The following is a 20,780-nucleotide window of genomic DNA, read 5'->3' on the forward strand; positions in this document are numbered from 1 at the left end:
TTCCAACAGGCTTGAGGCCATGTCATGTGTATGTTTTGGTAGGTGCTAAAAGTGTTAACACAGATTATTTACATACTTGAATAACCCAGTCAAATTGAACACAGTTTGATGCCTACTCTTGGCTACTCCAGCCTCCACCTTCTCTTCCTGCTGACTCTTATTGCACTTATTGGCTGGATTCTGAAAATGAACATGAGGTTATAGAATTTGGCTTGTTTTCTAGTTGTTTCATGCATGCATGTCTTATCCTACCTAACACTGGTACCCGTAATGCTATCTTCTCTTCTACTTCCACTTCTGCTTTTCCCAATCAGCTCCTTCTCCCATGGTTACAAATTTCATCAGGTTTCCCCTGCTCTAAAGAATAAAATGCTTTCCCTTGTCCTTGTTACCACTTCAAGCTTTTATCCCTTCTCTGCTTCCAGTGAACACCAAATAGCTCCAACACTTCCACACTGCTTGCCTCCCCTTGAACTCTGGCCCCTAATATTTACCTGAGATGGTTTTCCAAGGTCATTGGTATCCTCTTAACTGCTAAACTATGTAACTTTCTCTCAGCCTCTTCCTTCTGTTCAGTATCTCTATAATACTTGGGACTACAGACTACTCAGTTTATCTTAGCCAGCTCTAAACTGGCCAGACCATGTTCTCTCTCCTGTGCAACGCAGAGGGGGCACCATTAACACCCTAGACCACAGGTTGGCAAACTATGGTCTGAGGGTCAAATGTGCCTCTGTGTTTGTAAATAAAGTTTTTTCTTGGTCACAGCCCCACTCATTTGTTTACTTATTATCTGTGGCTGTTTTCATGCTACAGAAACCATTTGGCCCACAAATCCTAAAATATTTACTATCTGTCCCTTTAGAGAAAATGTTTGCTGATCCCTGCCCTAGATCTTTTTGAAAAGTCAGCTATGGATGAGCCATTCCTCATTGCAGCAATCATCGTTTACTCCATGGCTGATGAAGTATCTCTAGGTAACAGTAGCAGAAGCACCGTTAACAACTGGGCACTGTGTTCTACCTCATTTAATCTGCACAACAAATGTGTAATATAGGTACTCATTATTTCCACTTTATAGATCAGTAAACTAAAGCTCCCAAGGGTTCAAAACTTGCCAAAAGTCACAAATCTAACAAGTGGTGGAACTTCCAGCCACAAACCAGAGCCTGTGCTGTTAATTGCTATTTCATCTCATTCACCTCTAGGTTTCCCACCTAACTTCTATTTTAGCTCAATATTCCAGATCTTCCTAAACCCATCTTTTAATGTCATAAAGCTTTAACTCTTAGCATCTCTGCCAGGCATTATTGGCTTTCTGCTTCCTCTTAGGGAGGGGAATTTTGCTTGGGAACTTGCTTTAAAGCTGTATTTGCATAGCAAGTGTAATATTCCGAGTTAGATTGTATATTATTTGCAGTGGCTTGGGAGGTTGATGGAGATGACAGGGAAAGGTAGTAGCAGCCCACTTCTCAACCACCATGAAAGAATGAGATGGTAAATTCCTTCAGGGTATGAGCCATATCTTACATGCCTTTCTTTATTCCTACTTGAGAGTAGATGTTTAAGAAACAGCTACAAAAATGTCTCAGAAGTCCTGTTCTACATCTTCTTTCCTAAACCCCATGTAGTATGTGTTTTTTAAAAAACTGATTATTTTTAATAGGAGGGCTCTTCCTCAAGATACATACCAAAAGGCAGTGTTAATAGCACCTTAAAATGAATACATTTATATGGCGCACAAATGCATTTAAATGCAATTCCTCATTTAACATCATTTATTTACGGAAGGAGATGCAAGTATTAGTATCCTTTTATGATGGGCACATGAGCTTCCAAAAGGTCCATCAGCAATTTATTTCATGTAGGAAAATCGTAAAGCACAGCACTCAATTCAGGTCATGACTTAGGGGAGAGGCATACCACAATTTTGGGAGATTTGTTTAGAAAGCTAACAGAATTTACCATACCTGATAAAAGCCCAATAAGTAGCATCAACAACCAGCCAGAAAAAGCATCACTCACACTGTGAATTAAGGCCCATGTTGACTCTTTGCTTTTATTGGTAATCTAAGGAGAAATGAGAAAACATTGGTACATTCTACACACACCATTGCTTTTTTACTTCAAATGTGCAACAGAGTAAAGAAACAAAGACAAATCTATTTATTGGGAATAGATACCAATTTGGAGTTACTTCCCAAATAATCTTTGGCTGACCCAATGTAACCAAGAACTTTGAGATTTATTAAACCTTGACTACTGATCTCCACGTTCATCCACAATATCACAATGCCTGCAAATATCTTATTCAGGCTTTCCCCATTCAGCTGCTGATTTAAAGCATCAATCTGTTTTGCTTACTGAAGTGGTCTCTTTATGTGCTAGACATCAGACATTCCAAGGATGGTCTCTTGACTCACAGCAAGTAGTTTGTTTTTCAAAGAATAAACAAGCATATGCTTATTTGAGTGGTGAAAGTACAATTTGAGATATACTATCCAGAGCTATGCTTCAGGTCAGGCAAATTTCAAGACTTGAAACCACAAACCCCTAATTCTTTTTTTTTAATTAATTTATTTTTGTTACAGATGTTTCTCCTTTTCCCCCCACTGATTCCCCCCTTCCCTTCCCTCCCCACCCTGTCCCCAGCTTTGTTGTCCATGTCCATTGTTCATGCACACATGCGTATAAGTTCTGTGGTTTTTCTCTCCCCCTCGCCCCTCTTCTGGGGATTGTCAGTCTGTACCCCACTTCCACGTCTCTGGGACGACCCCATTCCTCAGACTGTTATGTTCATTATATTCCACAAATAAGTGAGATCATATGATACTTGTCTTTCTCTGCACAAACCCCAAATTCTACTTTGATCATAGATACTAAATAATATTATCAATGTATCTCTTTACTTTCTAAACCTGCTATGAATATCTGAGGCTATCAAGAGGTACAGAAAGTTTTACCTTTTGGGTCTTAGCCTTGTCAATTTAACCTTTCGGTGCCGACATTTCAAAACTAAGCATTCTGACAGCTTTGTCATTGGTACTTCTCCCTTCTCTGTACCTCTATTTCTTAATTTTGAAATTATGACTTAGCCACTCCATCTTTATCTACAGCAACATCAGAAATAATTATAATAAATTATTATAAAATATTAAAGCAGTTAAAAATTTCATTTTGACCTGTAACTTCAAATTTCCAGTTCGGTGGTGAAAGTGGATGAGGTGACATTTTTCCCTGTGACAGCGTTTCCATTCTGATGATGAATAGTCAGTGCTAAAACGTCCCCTTTGGATATTTGATAAACATGTTTTAACTGATTTTAAATTATTATTATTATTTTAATCCTCACTTGAGGATATTTTTCCATTTATCTTCAGATAGAGTAGGAGGGAGAGAGGGATGGGGAGAGAGAGAGAGAAAGACATCGATGTGAGAGACACATCGATTGGTTGCCTCCCACACGAACCCAACCAGGGCCGAGGACCGAACCACAACCGAGGTATGTACGTGCCCTTGACCAGAAACAAACCCATGACTTTGGTCTGTGGGCCGACACTCCAACTGCTGAGCCAAACTGGCCAGGGCTGATTTTGAACTATTATTAATTGGCATAATTTGTCTCAGATGCAACCATTTTAATATAATGGAAAATATGCCCTTGTCATATCACAGGTGACTTTTGCAATGTGAACAACATTGAATATGCAACTGATGACAAACTAAACTCTGAATTACAGACAGCAGAAATTCAAAAGCCATACAATTCCAAACTTTTAAGCCTGTCTAATGAATTGAAAAAATAAATAGAATATATATGTGTTCCCAAATATCAGAAACCTTTGAAAAACACAGAATGTTTTATAGAAATCACCTTTTTAAGTTAGGATAAAAATCAGTGTGATTATCACAAATCCAAGGATTACAAAGGAATTTCTCCAAACCTGTACTTTGGACAACCTGACTCCTGGGTTCAGGTGGTCATAAGAAAACCAGTCAGGAGCTGGGAAAGGCTTAAGAATGAAAATTGATCTTCTCAGGAGATTTACTTTGCTCTTAGAGAAAGAAATCATGAGCTCAGGATAGAATGGGGTCAGCTTAAACATCAAAATTTAAATTTGAACTCAAAGCATAAATAGTAAGAAGGAAAAAATAATAAAACCTACCGCTGGTTGAAGAAATGTCTCCCCAGAAGATCAACTACTGAATCAGAGTCACTGGGATTGGAGCCCTACCTTATTAACAAGTTCTCCATGTGCTCCTGACACAAACTAGAAATTATGATTCCCTCACTTAAATGATACACGGCAACAAGTTCAAGGCAAATTACCTTGGTGGACTGCTCTGGAAAGTTTTCACTGTAGTTTGAAAAGTAGGGAAATTCTCTTGTCATATTCACAAGAAGCTGTGCCATAGCCATAAGTACCATCTATTACCTATCATGTTAAATCAATGTCCTTAATTTGAATTTGATTGTTCTTGTGGTTTTCTTCAAGTCAAATACATAACTTTACTTTGGTTGTATGGTTGTACAAGAGCTATAATCACAAAAAGTTTATCTTGTATGTTTCAGTAAACACTAGGGCTCTGAGGTTTTTTTCTTTTACTTCTCTAAAAGGAGCCCATTTACTTTTCTTAGTTATAAAAATCCTGCTTCAAGGGAAAACCATAAAAGGGATATGAAATGGGAAAGGAGAATCTTTGACATTTATTTTGGTCACTCCTATTAAGTTTGTTTTCACCTGCCTGCATAGGTATTGATACCCATTTCAGGCTGCAAGGATCTTTCTAAACTGCTTACTCTAGAAAGATAAATCGTCATTAAATATAAATTATTTTCAAAATCATATAAAGATACATTAAAAATAAAAATAAATTAAAATTAAAACTCTACATTGCCAATAGAAACCAGATTCAGCCACATCCAGAGCTGAAGGAAAGAATACATATAAAGAATATATATCTTCAACTTCTTCCCCTGGTGTTTCTTAACACTTACTCATGTACCATCTTTTGCCTTACCTCTCGGTGCCTATCCCGATCTCGAGACTTCTCTCTCACCCAATCAATTGTATTGAAATCATCATAGGTCCCCACTCCAGGGATTGGCTCCTCCAAGAAATCCATCATCCTATTTGAAGAACCTATTCCTCCACCATTGTATGACTTGTCCTCTGTATTGAACAGGAAACAGACATTAGTACTTCAGATACTTGCCATTTTCAATGCCTCTTTTCTATGCAGCAAAAGGTGAGCCCTTAAACTATCAGATAACTACACTTAGGGTGTCCCAACAAAGCAATAAAATCAATCACCTGGTGAGATCATCCATCACATTCAGAGGTTTTTGTGATCTAGGCACAACATAAGTGTCTTAAGGCAGTGTAAATGGAAGGGGACAGATGAGAGTGACAGTACAAAGGGAGAACTGACAGGAGTTGAAGTGCAGTAGAAAAGGATTTATGAAGCAAAAGACGGGAGCTTGGAGCAGCTTAGGTATTTCAGTTTCTGTTATGGAAGGGAGACAAAAGGGTCAAAGGCCTCTGCAGAAAGCATTTTACATTTACGAGGCAATAATTCAATCCTGGGAAGTGACTTTTGCCTGAATGGGGACTCCAGAAAAGCATGTCAGCCTTTTCAAGAGTTCAGCTAGCTGGAATGTACATATTTCTCTTCAATGGGTAGAAGACTTTGATCCCTGATGTAATGGGCTGGTAGAAACTTTTACTGAGTATGTCAGAACAGTCTGATTTTTAAGTAAAGATTTAAAGAGCAGTGTGGGGCTCCCTGCTGATGTCCCTCATTGATCCTTCAACTGAAATAAACATATCCATTTGCCCCAAAATCACAGCCCTTTATCTGCTTCACCTTTAGCACTCCTATTACAATTACTTATGCAAATATTTTAACTTCCTTTCTAGACTAAAAGCTTTTTGAGGGCAGCCCTAGATTTGACTCACCATTGCCTACTCCAGCATCTAGCACCTGCCCAAGACTCAATAAATATCAACTAATTCAAAGTTTTGTTTGATGAACAGTGGTGATGAGGGAGAAGTAGTATTCAAACTCAGAAGTTGTACTTATACAAGGTTACTTAGTACAGTTTGACAAACTTGTTCAAAATATTTCCACAATCCTCTGAAGGAACAATATTTACTTTTAAACACAAAACATAAAACAATATTCAGGTATTTATACAAATGAACTCTGAGGAGAAATGCAGAGTAATGTCACGATTGAACTCTGACAGCCAGAACTCACATTTGCAGCATCAACCTTGGCAGGTACAAAGCTTTATCCAGACTGTGGTGATGAATCCCTCTGTAGAGAAGGCCAAAGTAGGCCTGAACTGACCCCCCCCCACTCCCCTATCTGTATCCCCACCTTCACTCTAAACTTCTAACAGACAACTTCAGCACTCTGATAGGATCAGTTTGAATTAACTCCCAAGCTGCATCTGATTTACAAATTTGAGTCCTCTAAATACCTAATTCAGCATACCTTTCACAAGCAATACACATATTTGAAAGGAAAAGCTCTACAGAATCTAGATCATATTGAGGGTAGGGCTGGGGGTGGGATTGGAGTGGAGGAGGTGAACAAGTTAATCTTAAACCCCCTAATCAAAGTCCTTTCTCTATCTTCCAGCCTACCTGGCTGTAAAATGGTTGGCTGCTGAATCACCAGTCCAACATTTCCTATCATGTTAGTGGTATACTGATAAAGATCACTGTTGGTGTGTTGTTTGAGAGTTTGGAGGGAAATAGCCAACTAGGAAATGAGGACAGAAAGAGAATAAAGTATGTGAGGAGGGGGCAAAAAACAAGCTGTTCCAATTCTCAAGACAAATGCTGACATGCACACAGGACACCAAACAATCAGAAATTTACTTTTTAAAGCAGATTAATGCTTCAATTGAATTTGCTCTGGATTAAGAGTGTTTCTTTCAGGAGAAAATAAGGATTTTGTAAAACTAATTTTTAAAAGCAATAGCTATCTAATGTTACACTATTATCAAATGAAGCCCCCCCCCCAGATCAAAGGATATTAAAACAAAATGAATATCTGCAACAGCGTCCCAACAGAAATGAAAGAATCCTCTTACATCACTAGGTAACACAAGCACTGCATCATCTTTCTTCTCCTGTTATAAACGCAAATTGTCAGGCAGCTCTAAAAGAGCAGGCAGTCATTAGAATCTGACAACAGACTGCTTGTGATTCTCCAGATTCCCTTTTCCCTGGGGTCATGCTTCGGTCCCTGGCCAGGCTCAAGTCTGCTTACCTTCAATTACAGCTTTCTTTTTTTCAGCCTCAAGGAAGAAATAACCTTGGCAGCCTGCATTTGGTCATTTAGGTTGAGAAGCTTTTACAGAAGGCGCCCCGGTATAAACTGCTTTACAGGGGCACTTGCTGCGTTCTCTGCCTTTCACAGGAACAAACACCACCTAAAGAACCACCAGTGTTCCCCAGCAGTCAGAGTGTGATGTCACTGTTGGAATCACGTGACCAGACCCTTGGACCAGCCTTGGAGAAAGGAAGATTTTTAACTGAGCACAGAAACCTTAAAGATGTAGTCTCATCAAAACAAATGCCATCAAACTGGGAACAGTCAGGTCAGTCCAGAAAACTGGGGTCCATTTATATCTGACTTATTTCACTGAGTGTAATACCCTCAAGGAAGGACAAAAATCATATGATATCACTCATATGTGAAATATAAAATAAAAAACAAAAAACAAATAAATGAACAAACAAAATTAAAACAAATTCATAAATACAGAGAACAGATTGCTGGTTCCCAAAGGGGAAGGGAGTCGGGGAGGGCTAAATGGGTCAAGGGGGTCTAATGTAGGGTGACGGATAAAAACTAGACTTTTGGTGGTGAGCACACAATAGGGTATACAGCTATCTAATTATAATATTGTACACCTCAAACTTTTATGTTATAAACCATGTTACCTCAATAATTTTTAAATGAAAACTGGGGTCCAGACAAATTTTAGTCTTCAGACCTCATTTAGCAGAAAATCCAAGAAGGTAAAATAGAAATTTCCAAAAGCATTCAGAGTTATAGGGATCCTAAATAAAAAAGGGAGAGAGGCAAATATAGAAATGGCCTTTTAAAACAATGTGTTACATATCAATAACCCAGATAAAATCTCACAAATATAACACTGAATGAAAGATCCCAGACACAAGAGAGTACATAACATGATTCTATTCATATAAGTTCAAGACCAGGCAAACCTAAATTATATTTTTTATAGGATACAAATGTAAGCGGCTACATTACAAAGACAAGCAAGAAAATGACAAAAGTAAAGACAGTGGCTACCCAGAAGAAGAGAGGAGGTTATCTGGATGGAGCGCACAGTGAGGGCGGAGCTCCTGGAATGCTTGCAATTTTTCTTAATTTGAGCAGTGGTTGCCTGAGTGTTGACATTATAATTATTCTTTAAACTGTACACGTATACCTTTCTATGTAAACATCATAATTAGAGAAAAGTCAAAAAACAAACTGCATATGAGTTAACTATACAAGGTCAGTTCTTTTAAAGCACCTAAGAAATTTGAAAACCCAGAATACAATTAAGAAAATGAGTTGTTCCTTAATATTAGTGCTCTAGCCAGAAAGTAACATCAAATCTGATCTCATTAATCCAAACTGGGTAAAAGTAGCTATTTCAGCAATGAAAATGAATTGCATTGTTTTAAAGGCTTTCCCTTCCCTGGCCCTATTCTGAAGGCTATTTTAAAGTAGGTCTTAATTAATTGTGCAATAAGGCCAGTCCAATAAAGAAGAATCAAATTGCCATCTCCCAACTTCCTAAGTGAATCCACAGGACAGCCACTGGTAATCATTAATCCAGTTAGTATGTTCCAGTAATCAAACCTAATGTGGGGTTACTCTCATCAATTCTTAAGCCCAATGTGTCCTGAAATGTTAATACAACAAAACCTTATGAAATGTGAGGAACTTCAGGAAAACTGTATCCTCTCAGTCCAGTCCATGATTACTACAACATCTCAAGTTCTTGATGAACTAATCGAGCATTACTAAGAAGAACTAAAATGAAGTAGCAACTGATGGTATTGTGGCAATGAACTACAAAGCTTTAAAAGCAAAACTTTGTAGTAGGGGGTGGTGGGGGAGAGATAAACCACAGAACTTATATGCATGTGTGCATGAACAATGGACATGGACAACAAAGCTGGGGACAGGGTGGGGAGGGTGGGAGAGGGGGAATCAGTGGGGGGAAAAGGAGAAACATTTGTAACAAAAATAAATAAATTAAGTAATAAAAAAATAAAAGCAAAACTATTCGTGGCCTCAGTGTGACTGTCTTATACAATTACACTTTTAGAAAAGGATACATATCTTACTCAAAGAGAATGACGTGCCCGACCTCACAATCCTCCTTCAAAGTCATTCTTTATTAATTAGGATTCTACATGTAGTATGTACAGATCACTACAGAATTCACTTATATTATCTAATAAGCTTGCAATACCTTATTATATTATTTTACACTTCAAGATGTTATTTGTTATGGTACTTTAAAAAATGTTTTTCGCCCTGGCCGATTTTGCTCAGTAGTTAGAGCATCGGCCTGCGGTCCAGAGAAAACCGGGTTCAGTTCCCACTAAGGGCACGTACCTCGGCTGCAGTTTGTCCCCGGCCCTGGTTGGTTGTGTGGGTGGCAGCCACTTGATGTGTCCCTTTCACGTCGATGTTTCTCTCTCTCTTCCTCTCTCCCTCCCACTCTGTCTGAACAAAAAATGGAAAAATGTCCTCGGGTGAGGATAAAAGAAAAAAAATGTTCTTCAACATACAGTGACTGGATTGCTAACTAGTACCATGTTACTAACTTTTGATGAAAGTTCATGTGTTTTTCAAATGCTACATCAGTGCTTCTAGGGCAGCGGTTCTCAACCTGTGGGTCGCGACCCCTTTGGGGGTCGAATGACCCTTTCACAGGGGTCACCTAAGACCATCGGAAATATGTGTTCTCCAATGGTCTTAGGAACCGAAACACAGCTCCTCTATCTGTCTCCAGGCGGGTCCGCCCACATGCAGACACGCCCACATACAACATCAGGAACTGTGTTAAAGGGTTGCGGCATCAGGAAGGTTGGACACCACTGTTCTAAAGGAAGGACTCTTATTCCATGTAAATTTACTTCCTTTGAAACTAGAGGGCTGGTAGCTATGATGCAATCCTCGTACATGGGGTTTAATTGCAATTCAGATTAAGAAATGAGACACTGGTATTCAAAGTTTGATATGTTATATTTCTTTTACTCTTTTCTACCCCCATTCCTTGTCTGCCACATTTGTAATCTATAGTATATGTTCATTATACAGACTACCAGATGTAGCTCAATTGAAATTATTGTGAAAATAAAACAAAGAAATGCTTGCCAATTATTAATGCATCCTACGCTAGAAACACAATAATATAGTTAATATTTGAGGACAAGCAGAGTTATCTTTCTGGAACACAGATCTGATCAGATCATTTTCTGATTTCTAAAATGAGTGACTCCTATATCAATCTTTTATTTTATTTTATTGATTGATTTGAGAGAGAGGGGTTTGTTGTTCTACTTATTTATGCAGTCATTGGGGTGCTCTTGTTTGTGCCTTGACTGGAGATCCAACCTGCAACCTTGGCGTATTGGGATGATGCTCTAATCAACTGAGATACCCGACCAGGACCTCCTACAACAATCTTTTAAAACTTTCAGCATATGAAGACCACTTAATGGGCATTTGGCATAAGTGTGGACCAGGAATTTAAAAATTCATATCATAATGTTTAGAATAGGAAAAATAAAATATTTCCAAATGTATAATAATAACGATGATGACAATGATATTACTACTATTTTAGGTTTCATTGATGAGAGGGATTAAATTATTGGCACTCTTTCATGTAGTTACCTATAATATCTGACTTGATGGTTAACAGCTTTAGCTGTCGGTCATAGTTCACATCCAGTTTCTTTCTTTCTTTCTTTCTTTCTTTCTTTCTTTCTTTCTTTCTTTTTTAGAATGTTCTTATTTAGTAGGAAAAAAGGGTAAACTCATAAAACTTAGTTTTCAAGAATGGTAGCAGAAATTACCTACCCATTCAGAACCAACTACTGGAGTAAAAAGAAAGTAACAAAATGTAAAAGGCTTTTCAAGAAATCATGTATTAAGATTTAAGCTTCTGGTGTATAAATACTCTGCCAAGGAAGGTAGATGAAAATCAAACAACAACCCTAAATTTCAAATTTGGGTACTTGGGTAAGTCTAGATTTTTGTCTCTTTACAAAAACAGTAAAATTTAACTCAAGTTTTGAAGACATAATGTGTCCTGAGTTATATATAAAATAATTCAATGCTCTAACAGAAAAATGATTGAAGTAGAATTATATCTCAATTTGACTGAGAAAAAAAAGTCCCCAAAAGACTAATTTACATTGTCCAGCCGGTGTGGTTCAGCGGTTGAGCGCTGACCCATGCACCAAGAGGTCACCAGTTCAATTCCTGGTCAGGACACATGCCCAGGTTGTGGGCCTGATCCCCAGAGAGGGGCATGTAGGAGGCGGCCAATCGATGTTCTCTCTCATTGATGTTTCTATCTCTCTCTCCTTGTCACTTCCTCTCTCTCTCTCATCAATAAAGGAAAAAAAAAATTTAAAGACTAATTTGCATTACTTGAGTCCTTTACTGGGATGGGGGTAACTACAGAAAACTAGTCAGAAAAAAAAAAAAAAAAGGAAACACGGAAACAGCTTTCCCAGTAGGGTAGTCTTAGGTCTAAAACCTTAACAATGGGTCTTTAGAAACATACTGCTTGAATGAGGAGGCACATAAATGAATGCATTTAGCTCATTTTCCTTTATGGAAACCACTTTCTAACTTTTTTCTAAAATTCACATGATGCTTAAAACTAGAAAACCCCTTAAAGTACAAGAAAAGAAATTGCTATTTGAGAATAATGTTTATTTTAATCCCTAACCAATAGGCCATTAGAAATTTACCTGAGGGCTGAACAGTAACTGATTAAATGAACTAGTTAAACACTAACAAAAACACAAGGGGAAAGAGAATAGAGAGAAACCTCACACACTGACCCTGAAGCCCTGCTTTAGTAATATCACAGTTGCGTGAGGGTGCATTTATTGGCAGCAGCCTAAAGAAAGAAGTAAGTACTCCAAGAAATGGGGCAGGGCTTTTGGTATGTATCACACCACTTTAATTCGTCCAATTTTAAAAATGTATTTCAGTTTTTAAAGGGATATGCTGTATTTTTGTAAGGCTAGAACCACATACACACACACACACACACACACACACACACACACACACACCACTCTACCTAGCACACATCAGCAGATATTCATCCTGGGGTCATTTAAATTTTACCTTCATTCTACAGTAAGTACTCAAATACTAAGAGTCTATTGTATGCCATTTCTCACTTCCATATCTGCACCCCATTCCTTTTATTGGTTCATGCATTTTAGATCTCCCTATAAGTCACGAACCCTTTCACATTCCATTCACCTCTATATTTGAGAATACACAACAGAATCCCAATAATTAGTCAAAATTTTTAGGATCTTTCTATCAATGTGTGCCTCCATTTCACTTCTGTTTTGCTTTCTAACTTACCCAAACCCAGTAGTTGAAAGGCAAATGTTGGTGGAGTATCCCTCCTATCTGAGCCCTGTGTAATATCACAGGACCATGACATGCTTTACTGTACTACCTTCGTTTGGCCCCTGGAACACTTAGGACAGCTATTCCATTGGTACACATCTGTACAGCCACAATGGTTGTTAAATATTGAAATACCTCCGTAGCTATAGATAAATAACCACTCTTCCTCGAGGACTCTCCTCCCCTCCAACTGTCCCCTAGGTGGCTCCTGAAAGTTCTCATGCAGCAGCTGAAATGCCAAGAGGGTTCAGGACACTGCCCAGCCCTACATCTTACATCTAAGCCTGTGTTGTTTTGAGTTTGCCCCAAGCACTCATTTCATGTAGGGACTGACTACTGTGGTTCATGCTGGAAGTTGGTTAAAGCTGGAAGTTGTCTAAGAGGCAAGAAGGGCAAAAAAAAAAAAAAAAAAAGAGGAAAAGCTCTCTCCCAACTCTGCTGAGAGCTAGACAATAAAAAGGGTGATGACAGATGTGGGTAACAGAACTATAGAAACTACAACCAAATCTCTGATATATACTATTGAGATGAAACTTGAAAGCTATACAAAGTATACAAGAAGAAGGGGCATGGCAGAAAGGGTTAGGAAAAAGGCTTTAGAGACAAGCATGAGTCTAGATTCTAACACTACCTTCTGACTCTTTGTGTCCCATTGGATATAGCTCTATCCCCACTGGGTTGTAGTCATTTGCTTGAGGTGTACCTGTTATGGCTCCTCCTCCCGGTATCTGCTCTAATCTGGAAGTTTCTGACCCAATCCACGTTCATTACCAGGGGAGCCAGGGTACTAACTGCCAGAATTAACACAGTGGGAAAAAACACATGAGGGTTATGGCTTGGTATCTGCAGGTTCCCACTGGACTAGAATGCCACAAAAATCAACAGAGAACTGAAAGTAAAGGAGCTAGATTTGACAAAGCTGCTAAACAGGTTGTCCATATAAAGAAAATAGCCTTCTGCTCCATTATTTGCTCTTCGTCCCTTCCTTATCAAAGTTATATGTTCATGGGATTGAAAACAGGATTAGGGATTGTAATGGGTAGGGAGACACTGCCTTAAAATGCACATTACATTCCACAGTGTTGGGAAAACCTTTGGTTAGCATGATCTTGTATAATTACTTGTAATTATTGTTTTAGATGTGGCAATTCTCCAGTTCTTTCATACTAAGTCTGCAATGGTCTCTTACCATTAATCTCAAAAAAAAAAAAGTTGGAAACAAGAGATTAGTTATTATTATTTGGCAGGAAAAATAACTTCAAGAGAAGAAGTATCAATTAAGAGATTCTTATTTAATTCATGGGAATAGTGTGATGTCATGAACAGAAAATGAGTTAATAAACATATTTATTTGAAATATAGAAACTGCTCTTAAAGAAACACTTGTATCTGTGCACACCGATGCATGCATGTCATTCATTACAACACTGTTAGTAGTGGCAGAAACCTGGAAACAATGAAAGAGTCCAGTAATAGAGAAATAATGCAAGAAAAGAAGTAGATTAATGTGTACTGAAAAACCCCCAAACATATGTGAAAAGGCAGGTTACAAAATAATAAGTAAAGTATGTTTTTTTAAAAAACAAAGTAAATATCTGTGTGTTAACTGGATAGAAAAAGAATTGAAAGGGTCATATTGAAGTATTTGTGGGGTTATCTCTGAAGAGGGAAATAGAGGGGGGTTTAAATTTTATATACATGTGTATTGTTTGAATGTTTATAGTGAGGGGTATTTATGTGTTATATAAATGGTTCTAAAAAGAAAGCAAAAACAATGATAACACAGCTAGAAGAGTAGAGATGGGGCAATGCAAAGGGCAAACTTCCATTCTGAGAGGAAGACCATTGAGGTATTTAGAAACAAAGTCGGTGACAGTTTCTGGAGAAGCCCAGGAGGAAAGCATCAAGAGGAACATGGCTCACTCAGTTTTTCAATGAAAGTCAATGAGAAGAAAGTCTTCTTGATCAGACCTATTGTCCAGCAGTGAGAACATATAGATTTTAAACATATCTGCACAACTTACTAGAAGTGTCATTTTAGACAATTGGCTTAATTTCTGTGTGTTTTAATATCCTCATCTGTAAAATGAGGGGGTATTAGCATGTGTGATTTTTAAGGTCCCTTCTAACTCTCATATTCTATCATTTTAGCAATGATTTATTTCTTTTTTTTTTCTTTCTCTTTTTTGGTCACTCACATATTGTGCTGAATGACTTTTGAGAAGATCTTAGCTTTGAGGAATTCTAAATGGTATTCTGATTGCATAGTTGTCTGAAAACACTCTTCTGGCAAGATCGTAAAATGGCACTCCCAATCTTTAAAAAAAAAAAAAGTAAGATTCAGCTCATCAATAAAAACAGAACAAACTAGGACCCAATGCTTCTGGCATATTGTTAATCTATGCTATATCAATATAGATACAGTATCTTGCTAGCCACAGACCCCAGAAACATTCAGCACACACTCCTGAAACATTACAGCAACACTTTCCTCTAGCCCAGTGGTTCTCAACCTTCCTAATGCCGCAGCCCTTTAATACAGTTCATGTTGTGGTGACCCGCAACCATAAAATTATTTTTGTTGCTACTTCATAACTGTAATTTTGCTACTGTTATGTCTTAGGCGACCCCTGTGAAAGGGTCATTCGACCCCCAAATGGGTCGCGACCCACAGGTTGAGAACCGCTGCTTTAGCCCATGCCACAAACTGGAACAAGGTGAGTTTTAAAATAATCCACTTGGGATTTATAGTACTGCCAAAGGGCCTCTAAAATACATATTTTTTTTTCTTTTAATAAAGGACCAAAGTTGTTTCCCTAATTAAAAAAAGAAATGGAGCGTTTCCAGATTCAGCTCTGGCAAATAAAGAGCTTAGAAGTTGTCACTCCCATCCTCACAACAAACTGGACAAACTGAAAAATCAATAACTTTTCTTAAGCCTACCAGAGAGTTGAGGTTGCACGGGAGACTGCAACCCCAAAATCTGAAGAGACAGGCTTATCCAAAGAGGCACAGCTGAGATCTGCTTACCTAGAGTAGAAAATGCTGGAACCATAATCTCACGGGGACACTTAAATGGCCATTTTGACGAACTGCTGAAAGCAGAGTGGACTTACGCGGGAGTGAGAAACTCTTGTGGCCTGCACTTTTGTGGGATCTACCTCCAGGTACTGCACCAAGTTATCAGTGAAGATTCAAGCAAGATCCTCTCCTGGCTCTGAGGAAGTACAGAGTAATCACTGTGAAATATCCCAGAGCTCTCTATAACATAGGCCTGTGCTCCAGGGGAAAATTCTTTGGCTCAGCCTTAACACAGTTGGGGGAAGGGCATTCCTCCCACTCCAGTACCCTCCCTTCTCAGCCTTCTTGTCTTACTTAAGGAGGAAAAAAAGCAGAGTCAACAGCGTCCTGGGCTTCCAGGAAATGGGTTAAGAAAGCTGAGGTCAGAGATAGGAGTAGGGGGCAAGGAGAATAAAAACATATGCCACTGAACTAAAACTTGTGATGATCACAGCCACAAGACACACACTAACAGACGCTTAAATTTAATCAGAAGACTAAAAAATGACCTGCTCCCCCATACCTTACCACCACACCAACAGGGTTCTAAGTATAAAACAGTGAATTATAGTTTAAAAACACAGACTCTCTATCAAGGAGTTCTACTGAAGGAAATGCAAAATCAAAAGGGGAGAGAATAATAAGGACATTATAGGAATTTAATCCTCTGGCACTAATAGTTACATCAAACATTAAACACTACCCAACTCTCCTGGCCGGGTACTCGGTTAGAACGTCGTCCCGATTCAACAAGGCTGCCGGTTATATCCTCAGTCAGGGCACATACAGGAAGCAACCGATGAATGCATAAATAAGTGGGACAACAAATCTCAAATCAATCTCTCTCTCTCAAATCAATAAATTTTTAAACAATTTAAATATTAAACACAGCCCAATTCCTAGCCAGTTTACCATAAATCCTAACACAATGGAATTAAACTAGAAACCAATAACAGAAAAATAGCTGGAAAAATCTCCCAAGTACCTAGAAATTAAACAACATACTTCCAAATAACCCATGGATCAGTCTCAAGAAAAATTTTAAAATATCCTGAAGTAAATGAAAATAAAAATACAACATGTTAAAATTTGTGAGATGCAGCAAAAGCAATGCTTAGAAATTTATAGCATTATATGCAAATATTAGAAAAGAAGAAAAATCTAAAAACAAAGGATCTGAACTTCAGCAAAGGAAATATGCCAATGACAAATATCAAATAAAAAGATGTTCAACATGATTTGTCATTAGAGCAATACAAAATAAAACAAAGAGATACTGATACATACCTACTAAAATGGCTAAAATCTGAAACACTGACAATACCAATTGCTCACAAGGATGTGGAATAACAGGAACTTTCATTTATTGCTGGTAGGAATGCAAAATGGTATAGCCCCTTTGGAACACAGTTATTCAATTTTTTACAAAACTAAATAGAGTCTTACCATATAATCTAACAATCACATGCCTATATATTTACCCAAGTAATCTGGAAACATATCAACATGGAAACCCGCACACAGATATTCATAGCAGTTTTAGTCATAACTACCAAAAGTTGGAAGAAAGCAAGATGTCTGTCAGTAAGTAGGTTAATGAATAGATAAAAATCCAAACAATGAAATACTATTCAGCAATAAAAAGGAATAAGTTACCAATCCATGCAAAGACGGGGGGGGGGGGGGGGAGGTTAGTGAAAGAAGCCAATCTGAAAAGGCTACACACTGTATGATTTCATTTATGTTACAATCTGGAAAAGACAAATTTATAAAAACGAAAAACAGATCAGTGGTTGCCAGGGGTTCAGAAGGTAGGTGGTTGAATAGGTAAAGCACAGGGGATTTTTTAAGATAATTAAACTATTTTTCATGATACTGTAATAATGCATACATGTCACTATGCTTGTGTCAAAATACATAGAAATTTACAGCACAAAAAATGAATCTTAATGTATGAAATTTTTTAAATTCTCAGAATAGAACACAATAGGTGACAAAGGAATCTAACTATATTACAAATTTCTGAAACAACCTCACTGAAGGGGATAAAGAAAAATGGTGCTTACTCATATCTTATGAAATAGATTTCAAAATGAAGGACATAACTAGAGACAAAGAAGGTCAACACCTAATATTCAAAGGATCTATCCATCAGGAATATATAACCTTGGCAAACATATATGCACCCAATATAGGAGCACCAAAATATATTAAAAATCTTCTGGAGGACTTCAAAGGAGAAATCGATAGCAATACAATCATAGCAGGGGACTTCAACACCCTGCTCACATCACTGGATAGATCCTCTAGACAAAAAATTACAGTGGAAACAGAGACTTTAAATGAATAACTAGATCAAATGGATTTAATAGATATTAACAAAGAATTATACCCCCAAACTGCAGAATTCACATTCTTCTCAAGCGCACATGGGACATTCTCAAAGATAAACCACATGTTAGGACAAAAACTAAGTCTCTACAAGTTCAAGGAGATTGAAATCATATCAAGCATTTTCTCAGACCACAATGGCATGAAACTAGAAATCAGTTTCAACAAGAACATGCAACGACATTTGAACACATGGAGGCTAAATAGCATGTTATTAAACAATGAATGGATTACTGATGAGATCCAGGAAGAAATTAAAAACTTCCTGGAAACCAATGAAAATGAATACACAACACAAAATCATCTATGGGATGCAGTGAAAGCAGTTCTGAGAGGGAAGTTCATAGCACTACAGGCCTACCTCAAGAAACAAGAAAAATTTCTAATAGATTATCTAACGTCACAATTTAAAGAACTAGAAAGCAAACAAAATGAAAAACCCAGAGCAAGTAGAAGAAAGGAAATAGTAAAGATCAGAGAAGAAATAAATGACATAGAGACCAAAAGAACAATTCAAAGGATCGATGAAACAAAGAGCTGGTTTTTCAAAAAGATAAACAAGATTGATGGACGCTTAGCTAGACTCACCAAGAAACAAAGAGAGAAAACCCAAATACACAAAATCAGAAATGAAAGAGGAGATGTAACAACTTACACCACAGAAATAAAAAAGATTGTTAACAAATACTATGAACAATTATATGGCAACAAATTCGACAATCTAAGCGAAATGCACAAATTTCTAGAAACACATAGTCTCCCAAAACTCAACCAGGAGGAGATAGAAAATTTGAACAGACCAATAACAACTAAGAAAATTGAAGAGGTAATCAAGACTCTTCCAGTAAACAAAAACGCTGGCCCGGATAGCTTCACAGGGGAGTTTTACCAAACATTCAAAAAAGAAGTAACACCCATTCTCCTCAAACTATTCCAAAAAAATCCAAAAAGAAGGAAGACATCCAAACTTGTTTTATGAGGCCAGCATAATTCTAATTCCAAAACCAGAAAAAGACACTACAAAGAAAGAAAACCAAAGGCCAATATCCCTGGTGAACATAGATGCCGAAATCCTGAACAAAAAACTTGCAAATTATATCCAGCAATACATCCAAAAAATTATTCACCATGACCAAGTGGGATTCATCCCAGGGATGCAAGGCTGGTACAATATTCGCAAATCAATAAATGTGATACATCGCATAAACAAAATAAAGAATAAAAACCACATGATCATATCAATAGATGCTGAAAAAGCACCCAACAAAATCCAGCACCCATTTCTGATAAAAATGCTCAGCAATCTGGATATAGAGGGATCATATCTCAACATAATAAAGGCCATATATGAAAGACCTACAGCCAACATCACACTCAATGGGCAAAAACTAAAAACATTTCCCTTAAGAACAGGAACAAGAGAAGGATGCCCACTTTCACCACTCTTATTTAACATAGTACTGGAAGTCTTACCCACAGCAATCAAACAGGAAGAAAAAAATAAAAGGGATCCAAATTGGAAAGGAGGAAGTGAAACTGTCATTATTTGCAGATGATGTGATATTATACATAGAAAACTGTAAAGACTCCATCAAAAATCTACTAGACTTAATAAATAAATTTGGCAAAGTAACAGGATACAAAATTAACATCAAGAAATTGATGGCATTCTTATACACCAATGATGAACTCACAGAAAGAGAAACTAAGAAAACAATCCCATTTACCATTGGGGCAAAAAAATTAAGATATGTAGGAATAAACTTAATCAAAGAAGAAAAGGACCCATTTGCAGAAAACTAAAGGTCATTGAAAAAAGAAACAGAGGAAGATATAAAAAAGTGGAAGCACATACCTTGTTCATAGATTGTAAGAATTAACATCATTAAAATGCCCATACTACCCAAAGCAATCTATAGATTCAATGCAATCCCCATAAAAATACTAACAACATACTTCACAGAACTAGAACAAATACTTCATAAGTTCATATGGAACCAAAAAAGACCTCAAATAGCCACAGCAATCTTGAAAAAGAAGAACAAATTTGGAAGGATCACATTACCAGATTTCAGGTTATACTACAAAGCCACTGTAATCAAAACAGCCTGGTACTGGCACAAGTACAGGCAGATAGATCAATGAAACAGAATAGAGAACCCAGAAATGGACCCAAGGCAATATGCTCAATTAATATTTGACAAAGGAGGCAAGACCACACAGTGGAATAAAGACAGCCTCTTTAATAAATGGTGTTGGGAAAATTGGACAGCTATATGCAAGAAAATGAAACTAGACAATCAACTTACACCATACACAAAAATAAACTCAAAATGGATAAAAGACTTAAATGTGACTCATGAATCCATAAAAATCCTAGAAGGAAATGTAGGCAACAAAATTTCAGATATCAAACGCAGCAGAATTTTCACTGATAAATCACCTAAGGCAACAGAAACAAAAGCGAAAATGAACACATGGGACTACATCAAACTAAAAAGCTTCTGCACAGCAAAAGATATGCTCATGAAAATGGAAAGGCAACCCACTGTATGAGAGAGCATAATTAACAATGATATATCAGATAAGGGGTTAATTTCCAAAATATATAG

General features: G+C 37.5%; 1 protein-coding gene across 3 annotated transcripts in view; it reads right to left on the reverse strand.

Moving 5' to 3' along the window:
- Positions 1–20,780, reverse strand: part of CLCN5 (chloride voltage-gated channel 5) — a 217,573-nt gene that overhangs the window by 19,573 nt on the left and 177,220 nt on the right. The window contains exons 1-3 of one of the 3 annotated variants that reach the window (XM_036270580.1): positions 7,285–7,480; positions 5,023–5,174; positions 1,971–2,070 (exon numbers count right to left, since the gene is read on the reverse strand). In XM_036270580.1, coding sequence (XP_036126473.1) covers positions 1,971–2,070; positions 5,023–5,130 — 208 coding nt within the window. In that variant the 5' untranslated portion in view covers positions 5,131–5,174; positions 7,285–7,480. Of the gene's footprint in view, positions 1–1,970; positions 2,071–5,022; positions 5,175–5,315; positions 5,542–7,284; positions 7,481–20,780 lie in introns of those variants that run through there. The other 2 variants (XM_036270579.1, XM_036270578.1) reach the window with 2 other exon arrangements.

Source organism: Molossus molossus, unplaced genomic scaffold, assembly GCF_014108415.1.
Source record: "Molossus molossus isolate mMolMol1 unplaced genomic scaffold, mMolMol1.p scaffold_m16_p_2, whole genome shotgun sequence".
Taxonomy (NCBI): domain Eukaryota; kingdom Metazoa; phylum Chordata; class Mammalia; order Chiroptera; family Molossidae; genus Molossus; species Molossus molossus.